Source organism: Harpia harpyja, chromosome W (assembly GCF_026419915.1).
Source record: "Harpia harpyja isolate bHarHar1 chromosome W, bHarHar1 primary haplotype, whole genome shotgun sequence".
Classification (NCBI taxonomy): Eukaryota; Metazoa; Chordata; class Aves; order Accipitriformes; family Accipitridae; genus Harpia; species Harpia harpyja.
The window spans coordinates 10,946,411-10,970,567 of NC_068968.1; the positions used below are offsets into that span (position 1 = coordinate 10,946,411).

At 41.5% G+C, this 24,157-nt stretch overlaps 1 protein-coding gene across 6 annotated transcripts in view; it reads left to right on the top strand.

Moving 5' to 3' along the window:
• The window catches only part of LOC128136118 (nuclear cap-binding protein subunit 1-like), a 58,980-nt gene that overhangs the window by 29,133 nt on the left and 5,690 nt on the right, over positions 1-24,157 (top strand). For 5 of the 6 annotated variants that reach the window (XM_052775262.1, XM_052775263.1, XM_052775265.1 and 2 more), the window contains 7 exons: positions 248-322; positions 1,307-1,410; positions 2,189-2,311; positions 3,588-3,690; positions 6,498-6,591; positions 8,715-8,818; positions 9,593-9,707. In XM_052775262.1, the coding sequence (XP_052631222.1) occupies positions 248-322; positions 1,307-1,410; positions 2,189-2,311; positions 3,588-3,690; positions 6,498-6,591; positions 8,715-8,818; positions 9,593-9,707 (718 nt within the window). Of the gene's footprint in view, positions 1-247; positions 323-1,306; positions 1,411-2,188; positions 2,312-3,587; positions 3,691-6,497; positions 6,592-8,714; positions 8,819-9,592; positions 9,708-10,219; positions 10,331-24,157 lie in introns of those variants that run through there. The other variant, XM_052775264.1, reaches the window with a different exon arrangement.

Genomic DNA, 24,157 nt, shown 5'->3' on the forward strand with positions numbered 1-24,157 from the left:
ACAAAACCCTGAGTGATCTGGTTTGAATTCATTGTTGACCATGCTTTGAGCAGGAAGTTGGTGTATGTAGCCTCCTGAGATTCTTTCCAACCTGAATGATTTTATGAATTGTGATTATCCAGTGAATGTTCCCTACCTGTTGTATCAGACCAAAACAGATTAGAACACAAATACATTTATTAGAAATGATTGTGTGTGGGGTTTTTTGGGTTGTTTTTGTTTGTTTGTTTGTTTTTTCCTTTGTTAGGTCAGACTGTCTTACTCAGGACCTTGAGAAGCCCAAATCCAAATTTGTGAGAGAGGTTTTGGAAAAATGCATGAGGTAAGTAAGACTTCCAAACGTCTTGCTTTTGTAGTTACGTTAAATTGAAGTTTGGCCATTGCTTCCAGGTAACGATGTATTCCTTTTAATGTGGCTCTTGTATTAAGCATATGTATTTTCTCAGTTTATCTAAAAAAGTTAAGTCTGTTCTGTTGTCTTGCTCAGTTTTGTTCTAGTGTATCTGTTGTAGGGCACTGCTTTTCCTAGTGGACTGGGGGACAAATAGGTGGAGCAAGTGGAGGTGACATCCTTCTAGGTACAAAGTAAGGCGGCTTTACTTTTTCTGCTTGGGGATAGGTAAAAAGAGTTGATAATAGGGCAGGCAGGGAAGGAAAAAGAGTTCAGGTAATTTGCTGGAAAACAGTGGTTATTCACAGAAATAGGGGGGTTTATTATATCCCTAGTTTAAGATAAATAAGTATCTTGATTGTTCTGGGCATCTCCATTTCTCATGGACCTTAAAAAGAAGCTGCAAAAGCACAACAGCTGTCAGGGGTGGGCTAATGATTGTGGAAAGGGGGGGGGGGTGTGGGGTGGTATATGAAGTGTGAAATTGTTGTGCTGCAAGAAGATTTCATTTTGTTTGTGGCTCCTTTTGATTTTACTGCGAATTTAGTAGAGGATTTCAGTGTTTGTAAGGTAAGAAAGATAGAAGGTAAAATGAAGCCATTTGGTTTAATCTTTTTTATTTTTCTTCCCCCCCCCATGCGCTTTTAATACCAGTATTTTACCAGTTGTCCCCGTAGCATCTTAGTCTTGTGTCAGGATGAAATTCTAGTATTAAGCATCTACTAGAAAGTTTTGATTAAGTTAGCTCTTGCTATCTGTCAGGAACTACCATTGCATCGAGTAAACATTTTGATTTTATTTTTTTTGCACAGTCCAAATTAAAAAATAGGAAAAATACTTTAAATCAGCGAGTTCAGTCAGCCCTGATGATGATATGCCATTATAATTCTACTGCTGTGAAACTTACTTTTGTAGGCTTTCCTACCATCAGCGAATAATAGACATTGTTCCTCCAAGCTTTTCTGTCCTCAGTCCTGCAAACCCAGTGTGTATTTACAAATATGGAGATGAAAGCAATAGTAAGTATTTCAGTTACTGAAATTTCAATTCCAAGCAAATTGTTTCAAAGCAAGGGAATGTCCTAGCTTGAGTGTCAAGTCACTTAACTTCATAAAGGGGAACTCAGCTGAAATAAATATGCTTGATTTTGATCTAGTGCTATGTCTGGATCTTTCTAATTTGAACCATTTTTTAAAAAATAAAAAAAAGTCTAGCTGTATGAGGTTAAATCATGCTGAGGTGACTGCAGTCTAGGTGCTACAGCATTGCTTTGGTTTGCCAGGAGTCTAAAAAAAAAAGAAAATTTCATTTATTTCCATCATTCAGGCAGAATACTGTGCAGAAATGAATGTAGCAAAAGATAATATGGACTTGTTTTTTAATGAATGGGGCACTTAACAATAAAAGATTTTACTGAACAAATTTGGTTTAATGACGCAAGCAGAGAGGCAGCAAATCATGTGAAGGATCTGTCATTATCAAAGGCAGAGATAAGTGAGAAAATGCAGGTAAGTATTGTATTTTCAAGAAGCTGATGGAAATTAGAATGGAGTTTTAATCAGGGGGGTTATTCCCCCCTCAACTCTGAAGGTGCTAGAAAAGGGCTTGAATTTGTGAAAAATAGGAAACCAGTTGATGAATTTTATGGAATGGTCATTTGGACAGTGGTATTGGGAGCAGCAAGTTTTGGGGGTAGCTGGGAAGTGTACATGCTTCTCTGAGAAACACGCTGATGTAAAAATATTCATTCCATCCTAGACTTGAAAAGGATTATATGAACTTTCTGTTTTCATTTAGGGTCTCTTCCTGGGTATACTGTAGCACTCTGTTTAACGATTGCAATTAAAAATAAGGCCAGTAACGATGAAATCTTCAGCATTTTAAAAGATGTGCCTAATCCAAATAAGGATGATGACGATGGTAAGGACATCTGATATTAGGCATTGCAAGGTTATCATTAGTTTTGCATCTAAACCATTTTGCTGTCCTGTAGTTATGGTTTCTGCTGCTAATTGAACTGTATGCTTTCCTTTCTAATAGTTGGTTTCAGTTTAACAATAAATGGAAGTAACATACAATTGTTAGTGTTTCTTCTGTTCTTGTCATGTACAGAGACAGGTCTGTTCTAGTTAATAGAAGCAACCTGGCCCTTGATGTGGGTTCTGCTAATTATCCACAGAGGTGGCATGAAGGATTTTTAACGTTTTCCTTTGCCTTCAGCATTAGAGCTCATTTCATGGTGTCAACTTTGTCCTGAAGATCCAGTGCCTTTGCCCTACTTAAGAGCTTGCTTCCTGTTGATATAGTCCCATAGCAGTTAAAGGTAGCACTCGGGCTATCTTAGCTTTCCCTAGATCTAAATGAAACTGGCATTCTCACAATAGGACTTTGCTCAAGTTCTTTCCAGCTTTGCTGTTGGTCCAGCCACACCTAATGCTCGATTTCCAAAGCCAGTGTGCTCTTGGGGTCTGAAAGGAGTGTGAGCTATGGGTTTGAGGAGTGATCTTTAAAACATAGGGACAGTTTGGGTAATACTGCAATACTTGTAAGTGTTCTGTTATTCAGGCACAGAGCAGCAGTGAGCCTTTTTTTGCTTGAGAGCCAGTATTGTTTTCCTTGATTTGCTATAAAGACCACATAGTAATTGATGTTCCTTTTTTTACCCGTTGTTGCCAGCAGGTCTACAGCAGTGTCCAGGGGATTCAGAACCATTCACCTCAAGTGTCCTACATCCCCTATGCACAATTGGTGCCCCCCTTCCCCAACCATTACAAATACCCAACCTCTGTATTATAATCATCTGCAGCTTCCTCTCTTCTCATCCATTCCCCCTTTCCCATGCTCTATGGCCTGCCTTGTCTCCAACCCAATGCAGACTTCTGCAGCATCTTCAGCTGTTATTTCCTGCTTCTCTCCATCAGTGCTGTTAGATGCCACTAGCATAGCTGTCTCTCTGCTGCTATTTCTCATTAACCTGGAACTATTTCTACATGTTTTCTCCATGACAGATGGAAGTCCCAAGATCTGCACCTTTTAGAATATATTTACTAACTCCCTGTTCAGCCTTGCAAAATCCAGTCGCTGAAACTTAATTTATTGTTTTAATTCTTTTTACAAAAATTATCTTTAAAGATTCTAGAGCAACTTAAAACCTCTACTTGAAGTACTTATTGTTTTAACTTTAAATAACTTGCAGATGAAGGATTCACCTTCAATCCTTTGAAAATAGAAGTTTTTGTACAGACTCTGCTCCATCTAGCTGCAAAGTCTTTCAGCCACTCCTTCAGTGCTCTGGCTAAGTAAGTGTGGTATGTGCATTATTTTGGGGCTTACAGAACCATTTCATTCTGACAGTGAAGTGCCTGATAAAATAACTCATCTACAGGTTTCAGTAACATTTTAGATGCTGCACAATGTGATGTGATGATGTGTTTTGGCCAGAAGCAGTAACACTACTAAAAGGAAGGTAATGTGAAAACTAGGTTACATAGCTGAATGGAGTTATTAACAAGACCATACACATCTTAAGCATGTTGATTGCATTAGGGTGAGGATTCTGTCTACTTTAAGTCTCTTGCAAGTATAAAGGTACATATCAGTTTGGGGTTTTCCTGTTGTCACATCTGGGCATATCAGTGTTCTTCATCTGAGCATGACTGAGTACATCCTTGAATGTCTATGATTCTACCAGTAGCCCTGTAGGGGTTCTAAAATAGAGACTGTTTGGTACTCAGTCACTGCACAGAAGCAATTAGGTCTTTCCTGGAGTTTAATGTTGGCAGAAAGTGTGAGAGGAAATGTACATCTGTGCAGTGGAGAATGTTGTAAATGTCTGTTATTGAAATAAAAAACCAAAAATCTTTGTAGCGCTCTCAAATGCAAATGTTACTCCTGAAATTGAGCAGAAATAAATCCCCTTGTACCCTTCATTGTAGCCTACAAAGATGTCCTTCAACCCAGCTCTCACCTCTCTTTTGTTACTAACAAAAGGTATTGTGCTATGAGTTAGTTGCCTGCACAAGCATACTGCTGTTGGGTTGTGCTGTTGTGTTAAAATCGATCAATAACATGCAGGTTAGTTGGTTTAAAAAAAACAAAACAAAACAAACGGGGGAGATCATTTGTGTGGCAGTTCATCAACTCATTAAGTGTGTAGATATTTCTGTATGTGACTCCTAATTCTGAAAACTTAATCTACCTAAAATATAAAGAGAATTAATAGGAAGTCTTAAGTAATCTAACAGGTGTGGTGTGTTATGATTCTTTGTGCATACTATTGCAAAGTCTTGAGAAACACCCACTGTGTAATGAAAAATATCCTAGCTAGTGTCCGGATTAGCTACTTGCAAATCTATTACATCCTCTTTATGATAGTTTCTAAATCAAACAAATGAGGCAGTCTATACTTTCCTTTGAAAGAGGAAAGTTATTGCTCAAGCCATGGGTTCTCTGTTTTCAGTGTCATTTGCATTACTGAACTTTATTTAGACTTACAAAGTCCATGAGACAAAGAGCTGTTACCTGACTGGAAGAAAAGTTGGAGCTGAAAATGGTCACAGTGCAGCAGATAGCTTATTGCCTGTCCTGGAGGTGCTTGCAAGTGCTTGACTGCTTTGTGATGCTAATGAATTTTATGTTTAGAAGGCCCCAAAGAATAATGGGAGAGGAGTACTGCTGCAGCTGGCTTTAAAATGTACTTACTGTAGTTTGCCTTGCTTTTTTTTTCTCTCATATCAAGCCTTACCTATTCTTCCTTAACTGTCCAACAGCACATTATGCTACTAGTAGCTGAAGTGCTGGGAAGTCACCTTAGAGTGGATCAGGTGGTTTGTTTCTTTGCTGTGTATTCTGTATTCCAAAGACTGATGCATATTTAAATGTACAAAGCCATATAGCATATGCATGGGGGGAACCTTTCCTAAACCCCTTTGGCTGGCTTCATCTGTGAGTTCACAAGCATAATGTACTTTGGAGCATCACAGAGAAGGAACAGCTGGTAGATTAGTTCATTTTAAAATTAATCATTTGCTGAGTGTCCTGAGGAGCAAGTGATATTGCTTCATGTTGAGTGACTGCATACCTCCCATGACAGTATCATGTCTTCTACAGTGTGTTGCAACAACCAGTATGACTCAAAATCAGTTAAGTCGGTGGTTTTGGTTTTTAAAAAAAAAAAAAAATTAAAAAAATCAACCCACAACTTCTTAAATATACCTAAGCAATATAAAATTTATTCTAGAATATTTTTGGAGTGCATGCTTTTAAAGACATGCTTTAACTTCTAGAGGATTTACTGCAACTGTTTAAGCAAAATGAGATGAAAATAACTTATTTTCGACACTGCATACTTGATGCTGTTAAAGTCTCTCAGTAGGAAAGAGGTGGCCATGTGTCTTACTGAATTATTTTCCTATTTATACAACTTTATATACTTTACAAATATAACAGCTTGATTTTTGTCTGCACGTGGAAGATTTATGATGATGGTTTATAACAAACGATGGTCACTAGCCTACAGTCAGTAACATAAGAAGCAGGACTCTGTGTATTCAGAGCTATAGTGGTTTCACTGCTGCATATCAACAGTGATATCCATAAGGTCAAAAAGAGCCATTTAAACTTTATAGCTACGTTACATAAACTGGGCTGTGAATACTGACATAGGAGTCAGCTTAACTCTACTGAAGTAGATGCTCTCAGTGCTTTCCTCAGTAGGGGGGAGATTGAATAATGGTCTACGGTTGTGGAAACACCTATCAATAGGCAAAGTCCAAGGCACAAAAAGCAGCAAATTTCACTCTGCCTGCATACAGATAAGCACACCGAGCAGCAGAGTTCTCTCCTGCATTTAAAAGCATGAGAACTGTAGCCTAGCTTTGAGGAGTAAGTTTGTCCCTGAGGCAGGGTTACATTGCTTTTAGGAGTTGTCTTGTCTCTGCAACCTTTTAAACTCAGGACAGTACTATTTGTCAGGGGGTAGCCTTTCCAGAATTGTTGCAGATTGGCCAAAAGAAAATGTTGGGACCATCTAAACCACTTACTATGTGTCTCCTGCTTCATTGCCCTGATCCTGACCCCTCCATTGACTACTTATATTTCTTTAAAGGTTTCACGAAGTATTCAAAGTACTTGCTGAAAGTGATGAGGGGAAACTCCATGTCCTGAGAGTTGTATACGAGGTTTGGAAGAATCATCCACAGGTAAGAGCATCAATGGCAGATATTTGTTGAAGTTTCCACTCACAGAAAGTCATGTTAAAATATAAAGCATTACGATTTCCTTTGTTTACTTAAAAATACTGTCTGTTGTCTATTTGTATTTAAAAGAATTGAAGTTGTGTTTACTACTGTTAAGTGACTTAAACTGGACATCAAATTTATTCTCTATCAGTGAGACTTTCACGTTAAAAGTTCAGTGTAGAAGACTTTCAGCTTTGTGCTACGCTCTGGTTTACAAGAGAATAACTTAAAAACCAAACCCAATCCAACCCTGTTTTTCTTCAAAATTTCAATACTAGAACAGCGTTCTTGTGCTATATGCTTTTTAAGATGTAGATCTTGTAACACAGAAGTAGGCTGAAGAGAGAACCTGGTTAGTAGGTAAGTAGGCAAAAAGAGAGAACCTGGTTATTTAGCACTTGTGTGGTTTTTCACTAGCAATCACAATGAGCCACAAAGACCAGGTTGGAATCAGTGTTATGCACAGACAAAGCAAGTAAATCTGCTCTCAACCAACATTCAGAACAGATTTGTCTGTGACACTACCATGGTTAAAGTTCATTCCTGAATCTGATGAAATAATGTGCTGAAAGAACCATGAAAAATACCTCAGCTGTTTAAAACATGCAATTTCTTCACAGCAGTTGTTGTTTCCCCATGTTGTCATTGTTTTATAAATGGAGATCAGTAAGAAACTTGTGTTCAATTTTTCCCGCATTAGTTATTTGGATATTTCTCCCTGGTGTGTTTGTAATATATGATATTATGTCTGGAAATGATTGGCGCCTCAGTTGCATGAGCCAGACTTCCAAAAGTAATCTCATTGAGTGCTGGAGAATCCTTGCATCTGCTACTGGGTCTAAGGCCCATTTTCTAGGGTTACTAAAAGATTACTTTTAATATTCTTAAAAGTAAGGTCCTGAAAGAGAAGTAAGATATTGTAAAATAGCTTCTTAAATAAAAGGATCAAAAAAGCAGAGATTAAATATATATATAAATTCCTACCTGAAATATCAGCCTTTAAATTATGGATGGTCACAGCCTCAACTATTTTCTGGGGGCACAAAGGCTTTGATGTCATAAAAGGAAACTTTAACATCAAGATTTAATACTTTCACAAATTCCTATGTCTGTGTTACATGAAGGCTCAAACTAGGTAATCTGGATAATGCCAGGAAGAATTTCTTAAGACAAATGCATGTAGGAAGCAATCTTGGAAATTGAGAAATGAGGCATGAGTTCTCTGATTCATTCTGTTACTTTAGTTTTCTACCATAAATTGAGCTTTGTTACACTTCCCTATTCTATTTGAGAATGGATGATTATGAGAATAAATATGTTGCAGGTTGAGTTTCTTGGGTATTTCGGTATGGAGTACGTGAATAATTAAGATGGGCCCTTTCTTCTGAATGGCACAAAGCTGTTCTAATCACAAGATATTTTTTGTAGCTACCTGCTTGATTTTCCCACAGGCCTCATCAAGGTAGGGTCCTGTAGTAAATACTTATATACAGTGCTGGTTTCATTCTAAAATGAAGACATCCTGCAGGAAAGAGCATATGGTTGTGGTTGGGGACCGTTGCAGTCTAAGGAGATTAGGCTAGCAGTTGCTGTTACCTTATGGTTATGTAACAGGAACACATCTTCTGGTTGGATATTCCAATGTTGACTATTGGGACTTGCTTCTCTGATGCCTTGTCTCAAAATTCAGTTCTTGTATTTTTGCTCTTGGGAATAGCAGAAGTAGTCACTTGAATGAAAACTGAAGTCATCACTCTCATGAGGAGTAAAGACAACTTGTTAAAATGTGAATGCATACTTGGCATGATTGATACAACTCCCCTAGTCTGAGCATTTTTAGGTTCAGCAAATGAGATGTCTGCTTTAAGCAGTACTAGCTTCCTAAAGTGTTTGAAATCACCCATTAGTTTGACTAATGTATTTGCAAAGTTGCATAAAACCAAACTTGACTCTAATAGCTTTTCATACAACCCAACACTGGTTGTACCTTAGCCCACAGTAATTTCACAGACTCCATGTTGCAGCAGGTAAACTTGACCATTTCTTGTGGTAGGAATGACCATCTTGTCTTTCCCAAAATGTAGATGATTGCTGTTCTTGTGGATAAGATGATTCGAACACAGATTGTTGATTGTGCTGCAGTAGCAAACTGGATCTTCTCTTCAGAACTTGCACATGATTTTACTAGGTAACAAGTGTGGAATTTCTGTCTTCAGTTGCTTTTTATCTGAATTTTTATTTTAAATGGTTAGAATCCTTTTTTTTTTTTTTTTTTAAACTTAAAATAATTGCAGTTTTTACTTTCATCATTTTGCTTTAAACTCTACATAAAATTGTGTTGCTTCCCTAAAACACAAGCTTTAGTATTTTCATCTGAGCTGCAGCGTGCATTTCTGTGTCCTGCAAAAAGCTATGCTAGCAAGATTCATGCAAGTAGCCTGTAAGTTTGCCAAAGTGGAAGGAGAAGCTCTAGGACCATTTCTGGGCAAGAACCATTAACCCTGTTGTATAGCTGCTAGCCTGGTGGAGTCTTGGCTTGCACCTAGGGCATGTATCCTGCATCACCCTCAGATATATTGTTTACTGTGAGTGGGGAAAAATACTCAGACCTGGCAGTTTGATGCTAGTAGTGTTGCAGAATGATTCTGAAATAAAGCGCTGGTTTGGTAATTCAGTACAAAGTACAGGTAAGAAGTGAGTGAGTGATATGCTTTCTTAATATTGAATGTTTGCTCACTCCAGTAGATGTCCTAGGTAATGATAATGATGAAATGTTGTAAATTTCCCCCAGATCAGTGTTGTGCACTTCTCTGTTTATTAGTTTAACTTGCTCTGTAGCAATAGAAAGTTGCCCTGTTTCTGATGGTTTCAATAAGAAGAGTTGAGAGTTACAGCAGACCTGTGTATTTTCTGTCTTGGAAGAGTGTGCAATTTACTGTTTTGGGTTCTGCATCTTTCCTAGGTTCTATGTCTGGGAAATCTTACATTCCACAATTCGTAAAATGAACAAGCATGTACTGAAGATTCACAAAGAACTGGAGGAGACTAAGGCAAGATTGGCAAGACAGCACAAAAGAGTAATTTGTTTATTTTTTTTTTATACATATATTTGATATTAAGTAACCTGCAGGCTGTCACGTTTCAGACTGACATGCAATTGGTTCTTGGAGGGGCTGAATAAAAATACTGTCAGGAGGCATATCTACATGTGTTGCCATCTCTAGTACTAGGACACTAAAGTTGACACATTTTTTTGTATGTTTTTCTAAAGGCTGTTAGAGCCTGAGGATTCAGTGAAGTCTTTAAAGAAGTTCACATGCATTTGCACCATTCAAGGTTTTTCTCGTAAGTTTTTGTTCCAACATGAGCTTCTTTCACTCTATTTTTTGAATCTTGGTTCCTGTTACATTACTGGGTAGCAATAGGAACAGTCAAATTCATACTCAAGTTTACTGTAGGTTCTGTTAGTTACTTTCAGATTTTACTAGTAAGGTAGTCATTTAGGACCTCGTATCTTGTGTGGAGAAGTGCATGGAAACAGCCAGCTGTCATTGAGAAGCAGAGAGAGTTGTTGCTGTTCTTTTAACAGGTGCTGCTGGATTCGGACAGTTGCATCTGCCTTTTGCTTCTCTTGGATTTTATTTTCGAATGTCCTTGTATGACCTAGACTACTGTTTACAGTGAGATGACTATCAAATATTTTTAGACACATTGAGTGGACTCTTAAGTCCTAAGTGATAGTAGAAGCTTGTTATTCCTGGACAAGCAGCTGCGTTACTGGGATTTTGTACCGCACTTGGGAAAAAAAGGTGCTTTCTGTGCCTTCCCCATCTGAGTGTTTTATGGCACCAAATACTTTCAGTGTCCCTAACCAGCCACTCCAGTCTAATTAGTCCTTTTTTTAATTCACTTTTGGCTATTTTGGGGCTTCAGGTCTAAGTAACGATGCCGTAAAGTACGGTGAGAGTGGTATCTCCTGTAGCAGCCCCAGAGGGCAGGACCCAAGACAGTTTGGCTGACTAAAATATTTAATCCTGATATTGAATGAAGCCAATTTATAGAAATTATCTTAGTTTCATAGAAAGGAGAGTATTTCCTTGTTGATCTATGGTCTTCCAGTACCTGCACAAAACACTAGGCTACTTCTAAATCTTTGGCTTAGGTTAACATCAGAATTTGGCACAACATGGAACACATGCAAAAAATGTCACCAGCGCAAGTCATTTCCTATGAGCATCAACTGAAAGATCACTAGGACCTCGTGGTTTGCTGATGTCAGTTCATCCCAGCTCTTTCAACTCTTTTTCCTTGCTCATTCCTAGCAGCAGCCATGGTAGTTGCTTGTCTCCTCAATTTATGTTCATCAGCAATTAACAAATGTTTGTGAGTATTGAAGAGCTATTCATTGATTTCACTGTGAGGCAAAGAGATTGTCTGGTATCATTCAATGGATATGCCTATGTTTTTGTTTCTGTACTGTCTCCTAGCTGCAGCTCTTGAGTACCCAGTGCTTTCAAGGGCAGTGTTATGCCATGAGATAACCTTTGTAAGTAAATGCATTGGGTCTGGCTGGGATGGAGTTAACTTTCCCCATAGTAGCCCTCATAGGACTGTGCTTTGTATTTGTAGCTAGAACAGTGTTGATAACACACCAATGTTTTGGCTACTGCTGAGCAGTGGTCCCACAGCAGGGAGGCTGTCTCTCCAAACCCCCCCCCCCCCACCCCCAAAGTCCAGTAGGCTGGGGGTGGGCAAGAGGTTGGGAGGGGACATAGCCAGGACAGCTGACCCAAAGTGACCAAAGAGATATTCCATACCATATGACGTTGTGCTTGGCAATAAAAGCTGAGAGAAAGGAGGGGGGGGGGCATTCGTTATTAAGGTGTTTGTCTTCCAAAGCAACCGCTACACGCACTGAGGCCCTACTTCCCAGGAAGTGGCTGGGTATCGCCTGCTGATGGGAAGCAGAGAACAGATTTCTTTTTTATTTGTTTCCTTTGATTCCTCCCACGGACTTTGCTTTTCTTTATTAAACTGCCTTTATCTCAACCCACGAGTTTTTCATCTTATTTTCTCCCCCTGTCCCACTGAAGAGGGGGGGTGATAGAGTGGCTTGGTGGGCACCTGGCAGCCAGCCAAAGTTAACCCACCACAGTAAAATAGACAAAATATGAGTAGTTCTAGAAGCAGATGCTTTACCAGACTGCAGTTCCTCATTGAGGATGTAAAATGTCAAATTTTGATGGCCCCAGTGCTAAGTGGACTGGCATGTTATGGGATGAGGCCAAGGCTTACCTGCCTGCTCCTAGGGGAGTTACACAGTGTCCACTGGTCCTTGAGCAGTTAGTCTAGGTTGCGTGTGTGTGTGGTATGATCCTGTGGTGAAGAAAATGTCAAAATTCTCAATTACTACAAATTCTCAAGTCCTTCTGCTTTAAATATTGCAGTAATTCAGAGTTGTCAGAGTAACTTTCCAGTTACTAGTTTGCATTCAAAAATATAAATTGCAAGTGTGATTTGCATACAGTAGGTGAGTTAGCACATGGCCCTATTTTTAAGTTGCACATACTCTTTTTACAAAAAATTGATGTTTATACCTGTTAATTTATGGATATTATTGCAGAGAAACAACATTGTGAGACTGAAGCGATATCTGTAACTGAATGTATTGAATGTGCCTTACTCTACCAGATTCCCCCTTTCTTGCTATACATCATTTAATCACAGAATGATTGAGGTTGGAAGGGACCTCTGGAGGTCATCTGGTCCAATCCCCCTGCTCAAGTAGGGCCACCTGGAGCCGGTTGCCCAGGACTATGTCCAGATGGTATTTGAATATATTCAAGGAGGGAGACTCCACAACCTGTTCCAATGCTCAGTCACCCTCACAGTAAAAAAAGTGTTTCCTTATGTTCAGACAACACCTTCTCTGTTTCAGTTTGTGCCCATTGGCTCTTGTCCTGTTGCTAGACACCAATGGAAAGAGCCTGGCTCCGTCTTCTTTGCACCTTCCCTTCAGGTATTTATATATGTTGATTGATAAGATCCCCCCTGAGCCTTCTCTTCTCTAGGCTAAGCAGTCCCAGCTGTCTCAGCCTTTCCTCAGGAGAGACACTCCAGTTCCTTAATCATCTTAGTGGCCCTTTGCTGGACTCTCTCTACTATGTCCATGTCTCTCTTGTACTGAGGAGCCCAGAACTGGACACAGGACTCCAGGTGTGGCCTCACCAGTGCTGAGTAGAGGGGAAGGATCACTTCCCTCGACCTGCTGGCAATACTTTGCCTAATGCAGCCCAGGATACCATTAGCCTTCTTTGCGGCAAGGGCACATTGTTGGCTCATGTTCAACTTGGTGTCCGCCAGGACCCCCAAGTTCTTTTCTGCAAAGCTTCTTTCCAACTGGTTGGCTCCCAGCATGTACTGATGCATGGGGTTGTTCCTCCCCAGGGGCAGGACTTTGCACTTCCCCTTGTTGAACTGCAGGAGGTTCCTGTCAGCCCATTTCTTCAGCCTGTCAAGGTCCCTCTGGATGGCAGCACCACCCTCTGGTGTATCAGCCACTCCTCCCAGTTTGGTGTCATCTGCAAACTTGCTGTGAGGGTACAGTACACTCTGCCCCATCATCCAGATAATTAATGAAGATGTTGAACAGGACTGGACCCAGTATTGACCCTGGGGTACACTGCTAGTTATTGGCCTCCAACTAGACTTTGTGCCCTCTGGGCCCGGCTGTTCAGCCAGTTTTCAATCCCCCTCACTGTCTGCTCGCCCAGCCCATACATCAACAGCTTCTCTATGAGGATCTTATGGGAGACAGTGTCAAAGGCCTTCCTGAAGTCAAGGTAGACAATATCCGCTGCTCTCCCCTTGTCTACCAGGCCAGTCATTTCATCATAGAAGGTTGTCAGGTTGGTCAAGCATGACTTGCCCTTGGTGAATCTATGTCGACTACTCCTGATGACAGTCTTGTCCTTCATGCGCCTGGAAGTTGTTCCCAGGATTAGCTGCTCCATCACCTTCCCAGGGTGAGGCTGACTGGCCTGTAGTTCCCTGGGTCCTCCTTCTTGCCCTTCTTGAAGATAGGAGTGACATTTGCTTTCCTCCAGTCTTCAGGCACTTCTCCCAATCACCGTGATCTTTCAAAGGTTATTGAGAGTGGCCTTGCAATGGCATCTGCCTGCTCCCTCAGTGCTCATGGGTGCATCCCATCAGTGCCTATGGACTTATGTACATCCTTTTTGCTTAAGTATTCCCTGACCTGATCCTCTTCCACCAAGGGTATGTCTTCCTTGCTCCAGACTTTCCCCCTGGTCTCTGGGGCCTGGGATTCCTGAAGGCTGGTCTTGCTAGTAAAGATTGAGGCAAAGGCAGCATTCAGTACCTCAGCCTTTTCCGTGTCCTGTGTCACCAGGTCCCCTGTCTTATTCAGCAATGGGCCCACATTTTCCCCAGTCTTCCTTTTGCCACTTATGTACTTATAGAAGCCCTTTTTGTTGTGTTTGACCTCCCTTGCCAGATTCAATTCCATGTAGGCTTTGACTGTTCTAACATCATCCCTGTATTCTCAGACAATGTCTCTGTATTCCTCCCAGGTTACCTGTCTCTGCTTCCACCTTCCTTTTGTGCTTGAGTTTGGCCAGGAGCTCCTTGCTCATCTACGCAGGCCTCCTGGCATTTTTGCCCGACTTCCTGCTCGTTAGGATGGACTGCTCTTGAGCTTGGAGGAGGTAACCTTCCAATATTAACCAGCTTTCTTGGGCCCCTCTTCCCTCCAGGGCCTTATCCCACGGGATGCTTCCAAGCAGATCCCTGAAGAGGCCAGAGTCAGCTCTCCTCAAGTCCAGGGACGTGAGCTTGCTTTTTACCCTCCTCCCTCCTCAGTAGGTAGGGTTCCCCCTTCTCCTTCTCTAATAATAGCTGCTACTACAGACTGTATCCATAATTGTGCTTGGATACAGCTCAAGGCAAGAGAGGTATTACCTTGAGTTGCTCCGAGGGTGTTTACAATTAATTGATGGTCATTTTCATCTGTTCGTTCCCAATAAGGCAGAATGTCTGATAGGAGCCATTGACTTGCTCCTAATGCCAATAAAGATGATTTTAGTGGGTGTTCTAATTTGTTTAGGTCATCGGTAGCAGCAGTTAATTTGTTCATTAGGACTTCAGCGTCTATGCTGTTCAGTACTCCCAGTCCTGTTCTTAAGATACCAGTCACATATCTTTTTGGTCATTTTGAAGAGGTGAGAGTTCGTCCATGTAACCATGCTAGCCAGCCAGTGTAAGCTTCTCCCAAAAAGGCAGAACAATCTGATCTAATTGCTGACACATTAATGTGCAGTGCAAGTTCCACCCTTTTTAGGGACCAACTAGGAATAAAGAAAACTCACTGTTGTCCTATATTTTTAATTATATAAGGGCCGGTGTTATAAATGTAAGGAGATAACTTAATAGAAGGCTGAGTTGGTGAGGACGGCTGCTTGATATCAATTTTGAATTGGAGGCTTAAGCTGGAATGAAATTTGGAGTCTGCCCAAAGACACATTATAAGTGCTGAGCGGAATATAGTAAAATTATACCAACATTCGTGCCCAAAAGGACAGGTATGTGTGTTATCAAGACCATGTCCTTGTTTTCCTTCAGCATAGTCCATAATAATGCTTAAAACTGTTGTGCACTCAGTGTGATTTTCAGTTCGGCATCCTACTGAAATGATGTCTCCTATTGTTCCCTTTAAAGATGGAATCTGTCGATCCTTGTCTTCGTTTTTTATAATCCACTCTCGTCTATGAAAGGCAATGTCATTATGTAGTACTACTGCAGGTAAATTTAGAGATTTAGCAGAATAAGCGTCGGGTGCAAATTCATTAGAGCCTATATAAGCATTAACCCAGGGCCACCCCATCATACACAAATTCCGTATTTTGCGCATGTCAATCTTAAATTTAATCATCAGTCCTACTCTACAGTGGACCCATCTGCACATCACAAAAACAGGCTGTACTAAGGTGAAATTGTACCAACAATCTAGGTTGTCATAATCGCAAAATTTCATGTCTTTTCTAGTCCAAGTGGAATCAGCATTATAAACAGTCATTTCTGTCAGTTTCCAGTGGGTAGATTAATTGATTACTCGGCATCCTACTTTAATCTCTTCTCCTGGTGTGCCTCGGAGTAGGGGAACAAAATTTTTCCTGTCCCACCTCCATTCATTTCTTAAGTATATTTCATTTCCATGCATAACTAAAGTAGAAAGGTTCAAGCCTGTCCTTTCCCTCAATGTTCCCATACTTCCAGTATATCTTACCAGCGCATGGTCCCATGGGCTTGGTGTGTGAGCAGTGGCAATTATACCTACTCAGATTAACAGGAGGAAAAGAGAAGTTGGGGTAGGGGCACATAGTCGTTGTTGTCGTTGCCATCGATATTGATCCCAGCAGGTTAATGCGAAGAGGGGGCAGAGTATATACGATGAGGTAAAGATGACGATGTCTAGTATAATAGTTGTTCCCATGGGGTCATTAGTGGGATTCATTGTTTTCTGTAAAAGAAAGAAAGGAAGAGTCTCAGTGGGGAAGGCCGAATGGGTTACCCCTTTTATGATACAGGATAAATCCATCTAGCACTGATTCTGTGTTCTGCTCCACTATTGTCAATGGTTTCCCATGCTATTGTTCCTCGTGGCTTAGAGTCATTGGTACTGTTCCAACAGATGGTAGTTTTACCATGACGGGTTGCCCTGGTTTCATTGAAGGCCAGATATGCCCGTTATCTAGTGGTTTATCTAAAGGAGCCGTCAAGAAAGCTTGAGTAACTGAGCTTCCATAGGGACCATATCTATTATTCAGTTGGTGTAGGGTTTTTGAGAGGCAGGCGTCCCATTGTCCTTTGTGTGGCTTAAGATACCTTTTCAGTAGCCCATTGGCCCGTTCAACCATACCATTAAATTGTGGATAGTATGGAGTGTGGAACACCCATTTTATTCCTTCTTGTTTTGCCCATTCTTGTACTCCTTTATTAGTAAAATGTGAGCCATTATCACTCTGAATAGAGTCAGGAACAGGCAGAATTGAGAACCATGAGGAAAGGCCTCAGATGGTGTTTTTCCCTTTGGCACTTTGTGGCCATTAAAAATCCAGACACCACTTCTATGCCTGTCAGAATATACCTGTATCCAGCGGACGGTTTTAAAGGACCAATATAATTGATTTTTCGGGTAGACCATAATGTTTTCCCTTCTTTAATGTGCAGAGGTGGTGCTTTATCAGGATGATCAGTTTGCAGTCTGAGTCGGCATTCTGTCAAGAGGCCAGCCTTGGCTTTGTGCTGCAAAGTAAAGGGCATCCTTTCCACTATGTCCTAACTTAAGATGTAACCATTCTCCTAACCGGTACCATTCGGGGTCTATAGTGACTTTCCTAATTTTAGTTAGCTCATCTACCTTTTGATTCTACTTCATAGCTGGTTGGTCACCCTTAGCATGAGCTTTCACCCATCCCATCTTGAAAGGTGTTTTCCTGGCTATGTCTAGCAACAACTGCCAATCTTTGCTTCTCCAAACTGGGGATCTGTTTACTTCCCATTTTAGGGTTTCCCATTGACATAGCCACTGTGTCGCACCTGCCCAAACAACATAAGAGTCCACATATATAGCTTTCCCTCCATTTTGGGCAGCAAGTACAACAGCTCTGAGTTCTCCTACATGCGCACTACCCCCTCCATCTTCCACTACCTGCTTGCCAGTGGTGATGTCAAGGGCCATGGCTCTATATTGCCATTTCCCTTTTATCCTTTGGGCTGAGGCATCTGTGAACCAAATACCATCGGTCAGCATATTCTCAGTTAAGGGTGGAGCATCTAGAATTGGCGAAGGTTTGAGAGGTTGTTGCAAAGCTAAAGAGTCAGTATTTACAGGTATCTGTAATTTGGAAACTTTGATGTGTCCTTCAGTTAACTGCATGTTCTTGGCAACTCCTGTTAGGTAGGCATACCATTTTCTCACTGTGGATTTTTGAGCAATTCCTTCTGGAGGAGCAGTTCCCTTTAAGATTCCTTCTAGTAAATTAAATGGTCCTCCAGTCTGTACAGGCTGTCCCTGATGTATTTTTTCAACCTGTTTTACAGCTCTAACTAAGGATAAAAGCCCTTTCTCCCGTTCAGAGTATCATTGCTCTGCCTCTTTACATGCAGTTGAACTAAACAGTAAAGGTCATTTTGGGCCACTAGGGCCAATCTGAAACAGGTTACAATAAGTTGCATGTTCAGCAAATCCCCATTCTACAATAGGATCAGAGGGGTGTACAGGTCCAAGGGATTGGTACATTCGCAGTTCATTCATTAAGGTTTTCATAGCTTTGTTATGCTCTTCAGTCCATTCCTATACCTTTTCTTTCCATAGGAGGGAGTAGAGGGGTCTGGCTATAATTGAGAATCCAGGTAAGTGTTTCCTCCAATATCCTAATGTTCCCAATGTTTGTTGGAGTTCCCTTTTGGATCGGGGGGGCTGTAAAGCTTCTATCTTTTCCAAGGTATCAGGTGGAATTGAAGCACTACCAGCGATCCACCAGGTTCCTAGAAATTTCACTTCTTGGGCGGGTCCCTGACACTTCTCCAGTGATATGGCTACTCTGGCATTATTTAAGGTTTCCCATACAGACAGAGGTGGCTGCTGTTCTTACTGCCTCTTGGAAATCGCCCCCAATCAGAATGTCATCTATGTATTGATAGAGATGGGGTTCTGGTGGAATTGATACTTGCGGTAAAAGTTCCGCTAGTGCTCCATGAGCAATAGTAGGGGAGTGTTTGTAACCTTGGGGAAGCCTGTTAAAGGTATACTGTACTCCTTCCCAAGTAAATGCAAAACAGGGTTTATCCTGTTCTTGCAAGGGGACCATAAAGAACATATCCTTGATATCTAAAACAGCTGTCCATTTCTGGGCAGCTGCTTGTAGAGTGGCAGTTAAATTTGCAATATTAGGAATTGCTGCTGTTAAGGGTTCAGTGTTGGCATTAAGATGCCGATAATCAATCGTAAGACGCTATCTACCATCAGGTTTGCGAACAGGCCATACGGGAGAATTACATGGAGAATGCGTCCAAAAAATAATTTGCCGAGACTCCAAATCCACAATAACAGCTGAAATTCCATCTTTGGTGGCAGCTGACACTGGATACTGGGGAACATTAGTGAGACTGGAGTCGGGGAGTGCAGGTGCTGCTCTCAAAAGGCAGATGTCAGCAGTTTTAGATTCCACCCCTAGACTTCCAGATCTGAATGACCATATACTACCATTTGGTAGCTGCCAGGTTTGTCCCATTAAAACATCGAACCCCAATATGTTTTCATAGTGGTCTTTTACTGCAAAGTGAACTGAGGTTATTCGTTTTTCGCCAGGAAGCCAAATTTTTACTTTAACAGTGGGGCATAGTTTGCTGCCACCATTAATGCCAGTTAATTTAACTTTAGGTCAGCCTAGTTGTAATCCTAAGGTGATTGCATCAGTTTGGGTAAGTACAGATATTTGTGTTCCTGTAACTATTAGAAATTTAGTTGGTTTTTGTTGAGGACCTACAGGAAGCATAATATAAGGGCCATCATCACTTATCCATTGATGAATATCGATTTTCCATACAGGCAGGCCCAATAACTGTCCGGGGTTTACCCATTTTTTGATTCCTGTTTCTGTGATTCCTTCAACTCCCTTCCCAGGGGGGAGAAAGGATTAGGAGGTCCTGCAGAAGCTGGTTGGGGGGGGTTGCAGTAGCAGGTGACAGTGCTACGTCTCGCTTTCAAAAAGCTTCTATCAAGCTTAGAATAACTCTAGCCGGTTGTCTTTGAATAGCAACTCTGGGAATACCCATTGCCAGGGCTTGTTTCCATAATTCATTTCTCTCTTCCCAGACCCTCAGTTGTTGATTAATGGGTTCTGGTTCTCAAGAGTCACTCTGAGGTGTTTGTGTTAAAGAATTTTTAAACGTGGGTTTCTCTAGGTTTGCTTTATTAAACAACTCAGAGTTGGGCCACCACCGCAGTGAATGGCAAACTTCAAAAAATTTCCCAATCTTATATACCTTTTTACCACCCATTGTCCCAGTCCAAAGTCTTTGTAATTTTCCAGTCGATCTCTGTTCCCATGTCGTTATCATTCATCATCTTATCTCATCCATTCTCGTGTCCCGGTTCTTCTGAAGTTAGTGGTCGTAGGCAGAAGGTCTTCGGTCACCACAATCACTTATCTTCTTATACATCAAAGATTACCTTTGAATTTCTGAAAATCACTCAGGCTATTCTATTAATTTATCTTGTTCTGAAGTTAATCACTTACTCCCATGTCTTAGGTCTAAGATGTATGATCCTTCTTCTGTTGATTCAGCTTGACTGGGTTTCAAGCCAGCCATGGAGGGGGAGACACATAGGACAAATAAGCAGCTTATGCATATTGTTTTATAAGCACCTGCATTCTATTAATCATATCTAAACCAATTTCTAATCATTAGTTATATGTCTAATATGAATAGTCTTAGAAACAATAAGGCTTAAGGCCTAGTTCCTTTTACAGTTTGCTTAACCTGTCTAACACTTCAACCTGTATTTTTTGTTCCACTGGATACATCATCCCATCCCATTTCTTGTCCATAATTTATGATGTCATGCATTAATCCTGCCCAAGTGGGGAGATTTCTTCGAAGTAAGGTTGCTTCCTGGTCATCTTCATCACTGACAACATAACATCCCTTATGGCTAACAGAGCATTAAAATCTGTGTCTCTCTTGATCTCGTCTTGTTTTGCAACGAGATAAGGTTTGAGCATGGCAAGGGCTCCCTTTATTAGTGGCTTTAGCATAGCGTGGTCTACAGTTGCCGAGATGGGAACTTCAAAGGAACCATGCTCATACAGGCAGCTTCTGTAATAGCTGTGGAGAGATCATCCAAAGATCTAATGGGTATTAACAAAGGCTCTCCTCTCTCCAATATATCTATTCCACCAGCCCAGTATGCCACCCTACTTGTTATTGAATGGGGATCATTCGGGAGGGTTGGGACCAGCATTCAAAAAGACACCAGGGCCCCAGTAGCCATTAGCCTCATCAGCGCTCAGTAAAATTCTATCCCCCCCCCCAAAAGACATGCTCTCCATAGGTATTCAGTTTCAGTTTCTCCTGGCTTACAGCTGTAACATTCTTGCGAATTAGCCATCTGAATTGGGTCGAATAGGATTGTTTTGTGAGTACTTGGACCTCACCCTCCCTGTGGACCCATTTGCAGTTCAGTTTTTATAATGGGTCTGGCCATAAATTGAAGCAGTTCAGGATGATGTAGGGGGTCATCCTCATCTGAATTGTTATTATCAGAGTTATTCCAGATATTACCATCCCAGTCCTCAGGGGATACTATCAGTTTTCTGATCTGAACTATGTCAGGGGGTTTGGGGGCTTGCATTAACATCATTTCAACACGTTCTCCCAACTTTTGTTCTTTCAATTGAGCTTCCTTAAGTTGTTTTTGCAGTTGTTCTATTTTTACCCATAGTAGCAGTTCAGTAGTTTTACATCTCTCTATTTCATCCTGCAGATCTTGAATCTTTCGGGTTGTTTCCCCTCTTTCTCTACATGCAGCTTCTAGGCATGTTCCCAACATTTTACAGAGTATACCTTTATCTTTCCCATCTTTAGTCAAACCCCTCGCAGCATTTAGCTGCTTCTCTACCGCTTCCCAATTATACCAATTATCACAGGTCCATTCTCTCGAGAAGCCAGGGTTCAGATTAACACCATGCTTTTGTAAGCAATTGGTGACACTACTTGCCATCCTGCCGACTACGCCAATTTGTCACGAATGAGATTTTGTTGCATGGCTTTGGTTTAGCAGCAATTTAGGATTTATTAATATTTTGAGATAGATCACAAGATTAGGTTGTATAATTTTAACAGTACTTAATCATGAGCCAATTTAACAGAGTGATTCGATGGAATTTGTTACAATCAAATTTGCGACGATTCGAAAATGGCAAGGATCACCCAAAACTTACAGCAGGGTTGCACACAGATGGAGGTTAAATCAAATCTCACACGCACAGACAGAGAAAACAGTTCTGAACCACACAGACAGACAAAATGGTTCTGAACCAAACCACACACACATCCTTCCTCTCCAGTCATGGTACTGGCTTGTGTCTGGTTTTCTGGAATGTCTCTTCCCCAAGACATTGTGGCAAGGAATTTGCAGTTCCAGAGCCTGGTCTCAAGCATAGCAGGACAGGCCCTACAAAGGGAAGTAAGCAGCTGTTTAGCACTCAGAGGACACTAAAAAAACAGCATTAAACAATGCATTAAAAAATCCGGAGGGGAAAATATTAAAGCACTTGACTGGAAAGATTTCTGGAGTTTATTCACTGTGGGGAATATTTTAGCCATTAAATCATTTTGGTTTAATATCTATAGTTTTTATGCATCTCATTTTCCTCCTTGCTTGTTTCTCTGGAAGTTAATGGACCCGAGAACTAACAGCACCTTACACAAACACCGGACAACTGAAAAAGGTTCGGGCTGCTCTCCATATGCCAGCCTTTGTTAATTCCATTCAGCTACTCCTGTGCTGTCGGTGCTGGCTGGACTCCAGTAGCCAGGGGGTAGATGTCTCCCTGGTATGATTCCAACTGCAAACAAATAGGAAATCCAGAGTCACATCAGACACTAGTTACAGCTAGGTTTGGCACCATGCTTAGGAGCATGGCAGAGGAAGTAATTTTTTATCTTGGTTTGAGATGTGCACCACAAACGTTTACCAGCACTGACACAAAATTTTCACGCCTGCCCTGAGCTTCCCGCCTCCTGATCTAAATCATTGCTTGGAAGAAGAGGATTTCAAAGGTCTATTTTAATTCATTTCAGTAAGGCTTTTACACATCCAGACAACATATTGGGAGATGGGTAACGTGGCCCTTGTTAACACAATGGATACAAAGGATTGGCACAAGCCACAAATCATCAGCCAGTCTGAGATTAATTGGTTCAAGGAATAATGTTTGAGGAGCACAGGCTGTGCAGCCTGCTCACTTCTTACCGTAACTCTTCCAGTGGGCAACACAGCTCCTCCAAGACAGCACGCCTCCTGCGGAACAGAGGGCCTTCTCTCCTGGTGTCAGAGAGAGGCCCCAGGCACTCCCTGCAGCTTGGGACTTGGAGAGGTGCTTTTACCATCTGAAGCTCTGCTTGTGTTGAAGCCTCTGCCCTGGCAGAGGCAGCTGCTCCAACAACTGCTGGGGAATCTGCCCCATGGCATGTTACCACCATACCTGAGACTGTTATGCTGATACAAATTCAGCTGAGGCACCCTTCTGCACAAACTGCTGCGCCTGTTGACTGTCTCAGTGAGCTGTCTTTTAGGCCTGGTTCTTATATTGGCCTCTCCCAAGCACTGGCTAAAAGGGTGCTTGACCCTCCCTAATCAGGGGACAGCTGCAATAAATGTTCCATGCACCTTGGAACCTCTTATAGGACTTTCCTTGTGTAGGACTTATCCGATTACTAGATAGCAGATCTGATATAATGTATTCTTTTTTTTAAAGGGGAACTAGCATGGTATTTTTATTGTTATGAGGTTGGCTGCCTTTCTGGCCCTTTTTAATTGGAGAGCATCCACTTAAGTTTCATATGTAGTCTTCCTACTTGAACACCCTGGGCTCTAGTCCCTTTCCTCTCCTGTGCTAACCCACCAGATCCATCTGAGTTCTGGCACAAAAATTATTTGGTTTTGGCAGTCAGTCCTGTAACACCAGTGAGGTTCTTGAATGAAATCTGAGTCCTGGAACAGTGTTTAGACAAGTTTTTAAAAAGGTCTTCCACGGATATGTTACTGAGCTGCTATTTGTCTGTTGATGATAGTCAGCCTACCATCTTTTTGTGGCTCCACTAGAAAATGATCTTGCAAGTCTTTAAACCTGTGTGGTGGGTTGACCCCAGCTAGCAGCCAAGCACCACACAGCTGCTTGCTCACTTTCCCCTGCAGTGAGATGGGGGAGAGAATAGGAAGAGCAAAAGCAAGAAAAACTGGGTTAAGATAAAGACAGTTTAATAAGTGAAGGAAAGAGGAAAAAAACAAGTGATACAGTCACCCACCACCTCCCACCAGCAGACCAATGCCCAGGCACTCTCCGAGCAATGGCTACCTTGGAAGACCAAACCTCCATTTTTTTTATTGCTGAGCATGACATTATATGGCATGGAATATCCCTTTGGTCAGTTTGGATCAGCTGTCTCAGCTGTGTCCCCTCCCAGCCTCTTGCCCACCCCCAGCCTAGTCACTGGAGGGGCAAAAATGGGAAAAAGAAAAGGCCTTGATACTGTGCAAGCACTGTTCAGCAATAGCTAAAACATTAGTGTGTTGTTGTGGTGGGTTGATCTTGGCTGGCAGACAGATGCCCACCCAGCCACTCTCTCACTCCCCTTCCTCAACAGGACAGGAGGATAAAAGAGATGGAAAATCTCATGGGTAAAGATAAAGACAGGGAGATCACTTACCAATTACCAT